This window comes from Ochotona princeps, chromosome 22 (genome assembly GCF_030435755.1).
Source record: "Ochotona princeps isolate mOchPri1 chromosome 22, mOchPri1.hap1, whole genome shotgun sequence".
Taxonomy (NCBI): domain Eukaryota; kingdom Metazoa; phylum Chordata; class Mammalia; order Lagomorpha; family Ochotonidae; genus Ochotona; species Ochotona princeps.
The window spans coordinates 703,249-716,960 of record NC_080853.1 but is presented as its reverse complement, the minus strand read 5'-3'; the positions used below and the strand labels follow the sequence as shown (position 1 = coordinate 716,960).

Below are 13,712 nucleotides of genomic sequence, written 5' to 3'. Positions count from 1 at the left end.
CCTGTTTGGAATGGCCAGGTCGCCAGGGGCTGTCCTTGGACCCCTGCCTGGCATTGGGCCTTGCTCTGCTCCTAAGTCAGACCCCCCAGCCTGCAGCCCAGAACGGTTCCTGGGAGCCGTGTCCCTCCAGGACCCTCTAACCCTCCCCACCTTCTTCCCTCCCCTTCCCTTTGGGACTTGGACCTTGCTCCCCAGGCGGCCTGGTCTGGGCACACCCTCCCCTCCAAGGCCCTGGGAGTTCTCTCCTGGCTGCCTTCGTCTGTGATTACCCCAGCCTGCTGGCTGACATCAGGCGCCCAGGGAGTTTGAAGTTGGGGAGCAGAGAGGGGGTTCTGCCAGACCACAAAGCTACTTGCAACTTGGGGAGTAGATGAGAAGGGGTCCCTGGTGACTGGGAGTAGCCCCCACTGCTGTGGCCAGATAACTTGGGCAGCCACTTCCTGGCCTGAAGGAGAAGCCCCCTCCCTCCTGGGCAGGGGCTACAGGGTGCCTGGGGGGCCTCTGAGCTGCCCGTCTGTGGCCTGGAGCAGGGAGCAGGGGGCAAAGCTTAAATCAGAGAGAAAGATGTCCTTATTGGGGTACAGCATGCACAGGGCTCTCGCCTGACAGGCGCCAAGGACCCAGCCCTGGCCGGAGGGGTAGACAGCAGACACGTCCAGGCCTCCGGGCTGGAGCTCCGGGCTGCCCGGTCAGGCTTAAGAGCCCTAACCTCAGGCCAGCGCAAGACTCCGTCACAGCACCACCTCTCTCAAGGGGACTCCGTCAGGGCCCTTGCCAGGGACGTGGGGTTGGGGTGTGCTGCCCAGTGCGCCAGACCTGTGGGGGAAGGGAAGGGAGCAGGCTCCCCGGACCACAAGGACAGCTTTCTCTCTGATTTAACCTTTGCCCCCTGCCCCCGCTCCAGGCCACAGATGGGCAGCTCAGAGGCCCCCCAGGCACCTGTACCCCCAGGCCGTTGGCTGGCCAGCCAGGCCCCTCTCCCGCCCCAGCCTGGCCAAGCTCTGGTTCCCATGGGGGCGGGGCAGGGGCCAGGGCTGTGAGCTTCCCCAGGAGGTGCCCGCAGCTGGCCTTATATGGCCAGGCGGCCTGGAGCCGGAGGAATGTTATCCCCCGGGAAGAGCCAGGGCAGAGTCAGAGCTGGGTGGGACCTGGGCCAGCGTCCCTGTGCGGTATCCCCAAAGCCCTGGGAACTGGCTCGCAGGCCCTCTGGGCGGCCATGGAACACACGGAACACACATGGAACATGGGGCCTCCATGAGGCATTGTGAACCTAGACCGCCCCCGGCCCCTGACCTGACCTCCCCCACCCCGCCCCAGCCCCTCAGCTTTCTCTGTCCTGTTACCCATTTAGGGCCACTCACTCCCTCTGTGCCCCCCATCACCTTGGCCAGTCTCAGCCTGCAGTCCCCGCCTCCCCATCACTGGCCTGGGAGCGCCAGCATCTCCCTGGGCCGTGGGGGACAGAAACACGGCAGCCACAAAGGGCTGCTTCCTGTCCCCGGCGGGGGTCACCCCAACCCATGTGTCTCCTGGCACTACGCCCATGTCACCCTCAGTGCACCTGTCCCCATACCGAGCTCAAGTGGATGGACAGTTGGCCTCTGCAGGTGGGCTCGTGGTGGCCACTAGAAATCCCTCTCTCAGGGTGTCAAGGCCCTGGGGAGGGGGGACAAGCCTGCCGGGCCAGGCTGGGCCCGCTGTAGCTGAGTCCCTCAATGGGACAGATGAGAGGCCTGGGCAGCGGCTGCCACATCCTTCTGGGGCTAAGGCAAGACCAGCGGGGCCTGCAGGCCAGAAGGATGGCCGCCCCGCCCCCAGCCCTGAGTGGGCCCAGCTGTTGCTGGCCAAGGCAGCAGGGATCGCTCCAGGATGGACGGACGCCAGGCTGGAACAGCTGTGCCTAGGATCGTGCGGCCGGCACATTGGCTGGCTCGGCCGAAGCAGCTTGTGATGCCCAGCTGCAGACCCAAGTCCTTCTGGTCGTTATTCAGGGAGCCCCAAAGCCCTCCTGTGCCCCCAGCACCACTTTCTCATCCGGGCCTCGGCCCCTCATCCCCCTGACCAGTAACTCTCCCCAGCTGTAGGCCATCTTCCTCCACTAGCGCTCCGTCCGGGCCAGGTCCAGGCCGACTTGGCTGGAGCTGGTCCGCATTGTCCAGGGAGCCCAGCTGGGCGCCTCCGACACCAAGGCGTCTCTCGGCATGGCTAGCCCCTCTGCCCTGGTGCTGGCTGCTCGCAGAGCCCGAGCTGGGAGGCCCAGGCCACAGTCCTCCATGTGGAGCCTGCAAGGCCGGGACTCTGCGGCCACTGCTACGGCTGGAGCAGCCACTGGCAACAGCGCAAGGTGATGGAGAGCCTCTGGCCGCACCTTCTCCCCGCTTAGGCACCCTGGCCTGGAGATGGAGACAGACAGGATGGCGGTCATCCGAGGGCCACAGCATGAGCAAGTCAGAACCTGGGCACTAGGAGGGTGGTGGCCAGGTCCTTGTGACTGTAGGCAGGCAGGCAGCTGCCTGGACGCCAGTCTGACATGTGAGAAGTGTACGGGGTTGGGGGAGACCCCCACAGCTCCACTGCTGCCTACACCTGGAGAGAATGAATGTGTCTCCCACAAACTTGGTCGCCAGCTCTCCCAGCCACCCCGGTGCCCAGGCAGCAGGCAGGGATGGGGGAAAGGGGGAGTCTCTCTCAGCCACCACCCTGCCAGCCTGTGGCCAAGGGTGAGTGAGTGGTGCCGCTGATGGGGGAGGGCACAGGCAGGGTGGAGTCTGGCAGGTGGGAACCAGCGGGGTCCTGGGGGCTGCCCACGGTGCCTGCCCAGTGCCAGCTGGGGCCTGGCCTCCTGCAGAGAAACATGGGCTGGGGGTAGGGCTCTAATAAAACCAAAGCTGTGACACAAGGCTGATTCAGTCTGGAGCGGACACACGGGTGGAGGGGGGCCTTCCTCCTGCTTGGGCAGGTCTCCCCGGGGTTACCGTGGGGGCTGCCTCCTGCCCGGTGCCCAGATGGCTTGACCAGGGCATCACCTGTGAAGCCAAGGCGTCCATTGTTTCTCCTCATGAGAGTGGGGTTCAAGTCTGGGCGGAGGGGGAATGCTTAGGGAGGGCCACGAGCCCAGCGTGCCTGGGGCAGGCTGGCAGGTGCCCTGCAGCTGGGCGGCTCGGCCCTGCCAGGTGGGAAGGTGGCTCGACCCGGGCCCAGCGGGCCCCTTACCAGTGTGCAGGCCTGGGCTCGGCTCTGCCTGTGTTTGTCGTTAGTTCCCACACTAACAAAATATTTGTCCTGTGGCTCCCGGAATGTAAACAGCAGAGGCGAGCCAAGCGGTGAGCCAGGGAGGTGGGGTCCTTCCCGCAGGGCCGCCGAACCACAGACCCATCCGGCACAGGAGAGGCGGAGGGAGGGCAGGCTACCACCACCACGGGGCCTCCCGGGAGCAGGGCCAGGCCAGAGCATACCTCCTGGCTCCAGAAGGGCCTCAGGGTCCCCTGCTCGCCAACCATTGGCACTTCCCACCTGTGCCCTCACTGCCCCCCCCCGACGCTGAGCCCTGGGGACAGGTGCTGGCATCATTTGCTGGGACCTGTCATTGCTGTCAGTGTGTGACTCTTACTGCCCCTTTTCACAGGAAGGAAGACTGTGGCCCAGGTCCCTCCACAGGGCTGTGGGTGCTGTCCCTGTCCCCTGGCCTGCTGGGCTGGCAGATCCCTGACCTTGTTGATAAGTTCCCATTCCAGGCAGGCCAGGCTCATGCTCCCTCCTGCTGCCTACCCCCGCTGCCCGCTGCCAGGGGCCCATCTGCTCCAACCTGACACAGGGAGGGCGGAGGTTATCTGCTTGCCCTCCAGCCTCCTCCAGGAACCTGCTCCGGCCCTGCCCGCCCAGGTGGAGGAATGTGACTGAAGCTGCGGGGAGGAGGGGGCGCCCCGCCTCCTGGAATTCCCCAGGGCTGGCAGGGTGGCTCTCCCAGCTCGGCCTGCCCCTGCTTGCCCCGGTTCTCTGTTCCCTGGGCCTGCTCCTGGGCAGGGATGGGCGGCAGGGAGAGGGTAGGGGCTGCGACCAGCGGCTCTCCCGGCCACCCCTTCGCAGTCGTCCACCTGGGCCATGATGGAGGAGCCCTGCCCTGGAGACCGGTCCCAGGCGGCACACCTGAGCCAGCAGCCCCTGCCTAGGGCCCTGGCCCCTGGTGAGCAGGCCCCACCCGGCAGCCAGGAGGTCCTGCAGACAGGCTGCTGGTGGTGGGAGCGGCCCAGACCTGTTGGCAGCCTGCAGAGCCGGCTGGGGCGGGACCGAGGCGTGAAGGGCTGCAGACCTGCCAGGCGGCCCGGGCAGCTCACCTGCACAGGAATTCGCATCTGCAGGAGGCTTGTGAGGCTGAGCAAACCTTGGCCTCCAGGCAGAGCTTCTGAGCCAGACACCCGGCAGCCGGGCACGAACACAGACAGCCCTGGGGAGGTGGCTGGGGACACCCCCACTGGGTGTCTTCAGGGTGTGGGGTGCCCGGACTTCGGAACCCCACCATTAACTCTCCCCTGAATTGCTTGGCTCTGGAGAGGACTCCTTTACCCTTGACCTCAGTCTGCTGCTCTGTAGAATGGGTTGGTAGCTGCAGTTCCTCACCGTGTCCCTGTGGAGGGTGGGGCCTCAGGCAGGTGCCGGCTGGCGGTCAGGATCCCTCTCTTCTGGTTCATGACTGCCCACCAGCATGACCAAACCAGCCCACACCCGTTTCTGCTACCTGGGTGAGGCCCTGTGTCTGGCGGCTGCCCTGAGGCCAGACCCTGGGCAAGCCCCTGGCAGGACCTGGACACAGGACCCAGGATGAGGTCCCTGTGTCCACACTGCGCCCTTGCTCAGACCGCACCCCACCCCCGTCGGGCAGCTTGCTTTCCTGCTGGTCCTCCTCCTTGCAGGTGTCACCAGAAAAGCCCAGTGGGTTCTTTCCTAGGCTTATAGAAATAAAAAGCCGGGAATCTGCTGCAGACAGAGGTGTTGATTTGTGAAGGGGCCAGGTGAGCAGGGAAGGGGAAGCACTTCTGAGACAGAGCCTGGAGGTGGGGGCTCTCGAAAGGGGGGAGACACCAAAGGTTCCAGGAAGGGTCTTGGGATTATAAGCATTCCCTGACCCCTCCTTGTTGAGTGGGGTCCTACAGGTGAGATGTCCCCCAGTGGTGGTCTCTTCATCAGTTAGGAAGTGACGGGGCAATGCTGGGGCCGCTCACCTGAGTGTGGACCTCAGCAGGCCTACATGTTCTCAAGCATCTGCCTCTGACTGGGAAACTGAGACTTGGAGAAGAGGGAAGTCGGGGCAGGGGTGGGCGGGCAGGCCAGGGCGGCTGTCTTCAGTGGAGCCCTCCGCCCAGGGAATGCTGGGGCTTGGGCAGGTCGCCTCAAGGCCGGGCAGGGAGGCAGGCTGGGTAGGAGAGGGCACGGCTACCTGTTGTCTGCCCCTCTGGCCTGGAGCGGGCTTTGCCAGCTGGGCCACCACGTCCTGGTCTGTGGCCAGCAAGCACGGAAAGGCCTGCCTTCCTGTCACTAGGCTCGGAGCTGCAGTCAGCCCCCGAGGAAGGGGTGTGGCCGGGAGACAGGCGTGCGTGGGTGTCTCTGCCGTGGGTATGATGTGGGACACACGGGCTTCCTGGGAACAGGGTGGGCAGCCCCTCTGTGGGTATTGCACTCCAGGAGCCCACTCTGTCACTGCCCTACCCTCCTAGGCCCAGGGAATGATCCTGATCGTGGAGGGAGCTGCATCTTGCTGCCGCCTTAGCCGCACACCGAGGAGGGACTCTCCAGAGGGCGGTGGGAGGGCCAGTGGCCACGCGGCCCGGGAAGGCCTGGCCCTTGGCCCTGACCTGCCACTCACCCTGGCACCCAGCCCAGGCCTGCAAAGGAGGATTTCCTTGTGTGGAGTCGCTTCTGGTTCACACACAATGCTTGTGGCCCAGCCCCGCCCTCCTCAGCTGGGGGGCTGGGGGAGGGGAGAGCCCCTGGTGGTGTGTCACCTGAGCTGCGCCCACTGGCTGGCACTCATGCTGACAGGGACTGCTGAGTGGGGCATGTGTGGGCAAGGCTGGGGCAGCACAGTGCTGCCTCCAAGTCACTGGCCCAGGATCTGAAGGCAGTCACGTGGTTGTGGGCATTACAGCAATGACAACTGTAATGATTGGGAAGGTAAAGATGCTGACATGTCCTAATGATGATGATGATGGTGGTGATGGTGATGGTGGTGGTGATGGTGATGGTGGTGATGGTGGTGATGGTGATGATGGTGGTGATGGTGATGATGGTGGTGATGGTGATGATGGTGGTGATGGTGATGATGGTGGTGATGGTGATGGTGGTGATGGTGATGATGGTGGTGATGGTGATGGTGATGGTGATGGTGATGGTGGTGATGGTGGTGATGGTGATGGTGATGGTGGTGATGGTGATGATGGTGGTGATGATGATGATGGTGGTGATGGTGATGGTGGTGATGGTGATGATGGTGGTGATGGTGGTGATGGTGATGATGGTGATGGTGGTGATGGTGATGATGATGGTGATGGTGATGATGGTGGTGATGGTGATGGTGGTGATGATGATGATGGTGGTGATGGTGATGGTGGTGGTGATGGTGATGATGGTGGTGATGGTGGTGATGGTGATGATGGTGATGATGGTGGTGGTGGTGATGGTGATGATGATGATGGTGATGATGGTGGTGATGGTGATGATGATGATGGTGATGATGATGATGGTGGTGATGGTGATGATGATGATGGTGGTGATGATGATGGTGATGATGATGGTGGTGATGATGATGGTGGTGATGGTGATGATGATGGTGATGGTGGTGATGGTGATGGTGATGGTGGTGATGGTGATGGTGATGGTGGTGATGATGATGATGGTGGTGATGGTGGTGATGGTGATGATGGTGGTGATGGTGATGGTGGTGATGATGATGATGGTGGTGATGGTGGTGATGGTGATGATGGTGGTGATGGTGATGATGGTGGTGATGGTGATGGTGGTGATGGTGATGATGGTGGTGATGGTGATGATGGTGGTGATGGTGATGATGGTGGTGATGGTGATGATGGTGGTGATGGTGATGGTGGTGATGGTGATGATGGTGGTGATGGTGGTGGTGATGGTGATGATGGTGGTGATGGTGGTGATGGTGATGAGGATGATGGTGATGGTGATGATGGTGGTGATGGTGATGATGGTGGTGATGGTGATGGTGGTGATGGTGATGAGGATGATGGTGGTGATGGTGATGGTGGTGATGATGATGATGGTGGTGATGGTGATGGTGGTGATGATGATGATGGTGGTGATGGTGATGGTGGTGATGGTGATGATGGTGGTGATGGTGATGGTGGTGATGGTGATGATGATGGTGGTGATGGTGATGGTGGTGGTGGTGATGGTGATGGTGGTGATGGTGGTGATGATGGTGGTGATGGTGATGGTGGTGATGGTGATGAGGATGAATGCTTATACACTATGTTGCTCCACAGTGCCATGGCCATTCTGTGTCCTGGACATGTGTCCACGTGCTGGTGTTGTGGGTCCCACAGCTGCCAAGGCACTGGGGAGCTCAGTGAGTTTCTGGTGGAGTCAGTAGCAGGTGTGGGTGGCCGCAGGGGCTCCTGGGGACCCTGAGCAACTCCTTAAGAGATAGCTGCCACTCTGAGCCTGAAGCCACTCTCAAGTCCTGCGCAGCCAACCAGGCAGAGGCTTCTGGGGTGGGGTGCTCCTGACAGCCCAGTCCCTGACCCACTCCTGCGCAGACCCCACAGGAGCCTCAAGCCAGCTCCGTGGGTCTTGGAGGGTAAGGTATCGGGGAAGGACCTCTGCTCCCACTGGCAGCACAGGCTGGGACGCGAGCGCCCAGCGAGCCCAGCACTAGCTGCTGCGGCTCGTGGATGCCCCTTAGTGGCTGCTGGTCACAGTGCAGGTGGGCCCCGAGGGCTGCTCAGGCAGCTGGTCCAGGCCTTCGGAAGTTGGAGCTGCAGTTTTCTTTGGAAGAACTTGGCCTCTGACACTGGCACCCAAGGGAGAGGAGCTTGTAATACCAAGAGAGAGAACGTGCGTGTCCTGTAGGCTTACAAGAATACGGAGCGGTAATAGACTGACAATGAAACCCACAGGCTTCTTTTTTTGGAATGTTATTTATTAAAGATTTATTTATTTTTATTGGGAAGGCAGATTTATAGAGAGCGGGATACACAGATAGGAAGATCATGTCTGCTGGTTCACGCCCCAGGTGACTGCAACAGCCCGAGCTCAGTCGATCTGAAGCCAGGAGCCTCCTCTGGGTCTCCCACATGGGTGCAGGTCCCAAGGCCTTGGGCCATCCTCCACTGCTTTTCCAGGCCACAAACAGGGAGTTAATAGTGGAGCAGCCAGGACATGAACCGGGGCCCATATGGGATCCCAGTGCTTGCAAGGTGAGGACTTCAGCCACTAGGCCACTGCGCCGGGCCCAGAAAATATTTATTTGAATGTCAAACATAACAGAGGGTTAGGGAAAGAGAGGACCTACTGAGCCCTGGTTCAGCCCCAGATGGCTGCAGGGCCCAGGCGGACACCGGGAGTGGCATCGGGGTCTCCTACTCGGGTTCAAGGGCAATTGCCTTAACACCCTCAGCAGCTTTCCCAGGCTACTGGGAGGGAGCTGGGTGAGAAGTGGTAGGATTCTGGCCCCGCAGGTGGGCTTCACCCACCAGGCCACAGGGCAGCTCCTTGCAGAGCCTTACAGAAATACAGTCACCCAGTGTGTCGGCATCGTTGAGGTGGGTGGCGCCTGGCTTCCTCCTTGCCACACTGGATGGGAAGTGGAGCTGCCGGGATTAGAACTGGCGCCCATATGGGATCCCGACGTGTTTAAGGCGAGGACTTTAGCCGCCAGATCACGGAGCTGGGCCCCACTTTTTTGTATCTGGAGTAAGGGGAGAGATAAAGGGAGAAGCCACACCCAGCTTCCTACCCATCCCAGGTCCCCGATGTGAGGAATGCTTCAAGGGTCCTGTTCAAGTGGTTTTGATAGCTCAACAATTCTGAATTGCTGCCAATCTCGCCATTCCAAACACAATGAAATCTCTCCAGAATCCACTGACTGACAGTTTACCTTAGAGTCTCCGCATGCACAGATTTTCACTGCCAACACATGGCTAGGGTAGATGATTGATCTGTTCTGTGCTCCGTCCTCTGCTGTGGTCCCAGGTGTCCTCTGCAGGCTCCGATGGACTGCCGTATCCTCCACGTGCACCTGGATATGCTGTCCACTGTCCCATCTGGGCCTCTGACGAGGCTCAGCCTTGACACATGCACTCCACGGTCAGACCATGGAACCTGCACTTCTCTTCATGGTTGGGGTTCTGAGATCAGCAGTTCAGTTGGAGGAATCCCAGAGAAACTTGGTCTGAGGTGATCCCAGACCTGATTCTTGTGTGTGTGTGGCAGTACAGGATCCGGGACAGTCCGTTGCCCCAGTCAGCTTATGCACATGCTGGTGGTTGCAATTGCTGGATCAGTTCTGTTTCCAGCCCTGTCTTCCACACGAATCAGTGTTGCAGTCCAACCTGATTCTGCCAACCACACATTCAGCCCTCACACAAACCAGTGGGAGCTGCAGCCCGCACACATGCTGGCAGGTGCCGTTCTGTCTAGCCACAGCTGCCCCAGTCGTGGTTATCATATTCTCCAGTGGGAGTGATAACCCAAGAGGAAGGTGCCCACTATTTCCCTGTTGGGCCACTGCCACTCTGGAACACGCACACTCCAGGTGGTTTTGCAGTTTAACTTGACAGAATTAGCCCCCGGTGCCAGCATCTGCCAGCTGATGCTGCAGCAAAGCCCAAGCAGCCCTCACTCACTCTGATTTATGCTTGCAGCAGTAGGAACAGTCAGCCCAGCCTGGCCTTTCCCTGCTCTGGCTCACATGAGGCCCACGGGGTGTTGTAGCCCTGTCTGGTCTGGTCTGCCCCCAGCCCGACTCACGCTCTCCATTGGGAGTGACAGTCCAGCAGGGGAGCTCTCCACATTCCCCCTACCGGCTTTGCCCCCTCCCTCCCTGGTTCTCATATGTGCTGGTTGGGCGCTGCAGCCCAGTCTGGCATGGCCCCCCTCACGTCGGCATTTGCCAGTGGGTGCTGTAGCCTGGCCCTGTCCGGCCTACCCCCAGTTCCAGCTGACGCTGGTGAGGGTTACAGCCTACATCAGCCCAGCAGGCACCAAATCCCAGCCGTACTGTGTACTGGTATGAGTTGCTACCAAACTTGGCCCGACCCACACTCTGTTCTGGTGCTCGGATTTGCCAGCGGGTGAAGTGAACTGGGTCGGCCTGGTCCGCCCCTGGCCTGTGCCAAATGTATGCTGGTGGCTCCCTATCATGGTTCTTGCACTCACCTGCAGGGACTGTGTATTGACAGAGGAGTTTCCCAGGCTCCTCCATCAGAACCTCTATGGGCACGGGTTCTAATCCCGGTATCCCCGCTTCCCATCCAGCTCCCTGCCTGTGGCCTGGGAAAGCAGTCGAGGACGGCCCAAAGCCTTGGGACCCTGCACCTGCGTGGGAGACCTGGCTCCCAATTAGTGCAACTGTGGCTGTTGTGGCAGTTTGGGGAGTGAATCAATGGATGGAAGATACTTCTCTGGCTCTCCTCCTCTCTGTATATCTCACTTTGTAATAAAAATCAATCAGTCTGGAACAGGAAGCTGCTTAGCCCAGCCGGTCACGCCAGGCAGCAACCTGGAAGCTTCCCTGGCTCGGCTGAAGGGCTCACTGGCGGCTCCCCTGCTCAGTGTCCCACCGCACACCTGCCAGCAGCCAGCAGGGTGTCCACTTCAGACTGCCTCGGCTTCCGCTCCTGGGCGTGAGGACCCAGCACCGACCTCGCCTCGGGCTGTCCACACCAGCGGTGCCCACAGAACCTCGATTCCCTGAGCTCTGCTCACATGGCTCGGGCTGGTGCCGGGGCTCAACAGGCCAATCCCACGTGAGCACTGGTTCGAGTCCCAGCTGCTCCACTCCTCCTCCAGCTCCCTGCTTGTGGCCTGGTTTGGGCCCCTGCACCCACATGGGTGACCTGGAAGAAGCTCCTGGCTTCAGAGCAGCTCACCGCTGAGCATTACGGCCGTTTGTGGAGTGAAGCAGCACATGGAAGACGCGTCTCTCCCTGTGATCCTTTCAAAGAAAACAGGGTCTGGGGCGCCCTGTGACTGCCGGGGTCTAGTGTCGGGCCTCCACTTCCTTTCCTAGGTAGTACAGAGTCTGCCCCGGCTGGAGGCTCCCCAAGCTGGCACATCTGCAGTCGCCTGGCTGGGGCAGGTACTGCATCGCTGCCCCCGCAGGACTGAGTGCCCCGGGGTCGCCAGGAAATACCCATTTCTACTTATTTACAGAGCGTTCCCAGCATTGGGTTGTTCCCCAAATGCCCCCAACAGCAGAGGCTGGACCTGTACCACCCCTGCGGCCAGCCAGCTGGGGAGCCCACGGGGTGGACGCCTTGTGAGATCCTGGGGGCTCTGATGCCTGAGCAGCTCTATGTCCATGCCCACCCTGGCGACCCGCTGTGCCCTAACCCTGGGCAGCTGGGGTCCGTGCCCACCCTGGCCACCTGCTGTGCCCTAACCCTGGGCAGCTCGGGTCCGTGCCCACCCCGGCCACCTGCTGTGCCCTAACCCTGGGCAGCTCGGGTCCGTGCCCACCCCGGCCACCTGCTGTGCCCTAACCCTGGGCAGCTCGGGTCCGTGCCCACCCCGGCCCGACCACCTGCTGTGCCTAAACCTGGACAGCTGGGGTCCGTGCCCACCCAGGCCACCTGCTGTGCCCTAACCCTGGGCAGCTCGGGTCCGTGCCCACCCCGGCCCGACCACCTGCTGTGCCTAAACCTGGACAGCTGGGGTCCGTGCCCACCCCGGCCACCTGCTGTGCCCTAACCCTGGGCAGCTGGGGTCCGTGCCCACCCCGGCCACCTGCTGTGCCCTAACCCTGGGCAGCTCAGGTTCGTGCCCGCGCCAGCCCGGAGGCAGCCTCGCCGGCCGGGCAGGCCACTCGGGGGCACCGATCCCCACCGGGACACGGAGAGAAGGGCCGCCCAGTGGGAGCAGCCTCAGCCCCGCTGAACCGACCCCCGCTCCGCTGACCCTGGTCCCGCTGACCCCGGCCCGGAAATCACCAGCCTCGGTCCCGCCCACCCCGGCTCCGCCCCGCTCTCTCCACGCCGGAAGCGGAAGCGCGTTGACTCCCGGCAAAGACGCGACGTTCAGATTCGCTTTGGACCGCGACCCGGAAGTTATCGTGGAGGCTCCGCCCCTCCCGCCCATATCGCTGCCGCGGGGAGGAAGCGCTTCCTTTCTTCTTCGCGCTCTCGGCGGCAGCAGGTTGGGCCGTCGGCGGGCGGGGGTCGGGGCCGGGGACCTCGTGGTTGTGGGCAGAGGGCGTGGTCGGGGTCGGGCGGCCGCGTGGATCGGGGGTCGGGGCCGTGTGGATCGGGGTCGGGGTCGTGGTCGGGGGTCGCGGGGTCGGTGCGTCGGGTCGGGGGCCGGGGTCGTGGTCGCGACTGGCCGCGCTCAGGCCCCCGCGCTGACTGCCCAGGTGCAGCTTCAACATGCAGAACGACGCCGGCGAGTTCGTGGACCTGTACGTGCCGCGGAAATGGTGAGCGTGCCTGTTCCGCCTCCCCACCCGTCCCCGTCCCTCCTCACCCCATCCCTCCTCACCCCGTCCCCGTCCCCCCTCACCCGTCCCCGTCCCTCCTCACCCGTCCCCGTCCCCCCTCACCCCTCCCCGTCCCCCCTCACCCCGTCCCCGTCCCTCCTCACCCCGTCCCTCCTCACCCCATCCCTCCTCACCCCGTCCCTCCTCACCCCGTCCCCGTCCCCCCTCACCCGTCCCCGTCCCTCCTCACCCCTCCCCGTCCCCCCTCACCCCTCCCCGTCCCTTCTCACCCCGTCCCTCCTCACTGGGCATCCCCCCTCACCCGTCCCCGTCCCTGTCCCTCCTGTCCCCCATGGCCGCCTCCTCACTGGGCGTCCACCTCCCGCAGCTCGGCCAGCAACCGCATCATTGGGGCCAAGGACCACGCGTCCATCCAGATGAACGTGGCCGAGGTGAGCCGCGGGCTGGGGCTGAGGGGCACTGGGTTTGCGGGGGGCAGTGGGCTGAGGGGATGCACCGCTTTCTGCTTTGTAGGTAGACAAGGTCACGGGCAGGTTTAATGGCCAGTTCAAGACGTACGCGATCTGCGGGGCCATCCGCAGGATGGTGAGTGACGCGGGTGTGGGGGACTGGCGGGGTGCGCGGGGTGCGGCCCAGGCGCCCGACGCTGTTGTCTTCTCTCCAGGGGGAGTCCGACGACTCCATCCTCCGTCTGGCCAAAGCCGACGGCATTGTCTCCAAGTAAGGGGGCTTGCGGGGTGAGGTGGGCTTCCTCCTGGGGACCGGCCCCCATGCCCACCCCTCTCCTTTTCTCCTAGGAACTTCTGAGAGTCCAGGATGCTGGTGGGATCGGGGTCCTTCATTGGGTGCTTGACCAATAAAGGCAGAAAACCAAGTGTGGCTGCTTTGTGTTCGGGGCGAGGGCCGGGCAGCTGGGGGTGCTCGTGGAGGGAGGGACACTGTGCTATGGCAAACGTTTATTTCAAAGAACAAACACACTTCAGGTCCCAGCCCACAGGCTGACCCGTCCTGAGGTACACCCACTGGGAAGTGGTTCTGC

General features: G+C 62.3%; 1 protein-coding gene across 1 annotated transcript; it reads left to right on the top strand.

The window, feature by feature from the left end:
* The first annotated feature begins 12,271 nt into the window (after window positions 1–12,271).
* RPS21 (ribosomal protein S21) lies at window positions 12,272–13,552 on the top strand. Its single transcript, XM_004585940.3, has 6 exons — window positions 12,272–12,375; window positions 12,590–12,652; window positions 13,041–13,104; window positions 13,187–13,258; window positions 13,338–13,393; window positions 13,471–13,552. The coding sequence occupies exons 2-6, from the start codon at window positions 12,603–12,605 to the stop codon at window positions 13,478–13,480; spliced, it is 252 nt and encodes an 83-aa protein (XP_004585997.2). The 5' UTR covers window positions 12,272–12,375; window positions 12,590–12,602; the 3' UTR covers window positions 13,481–13,552.
* Window positions 13,553–13,712: the final 160 nt, after the last annotated feature.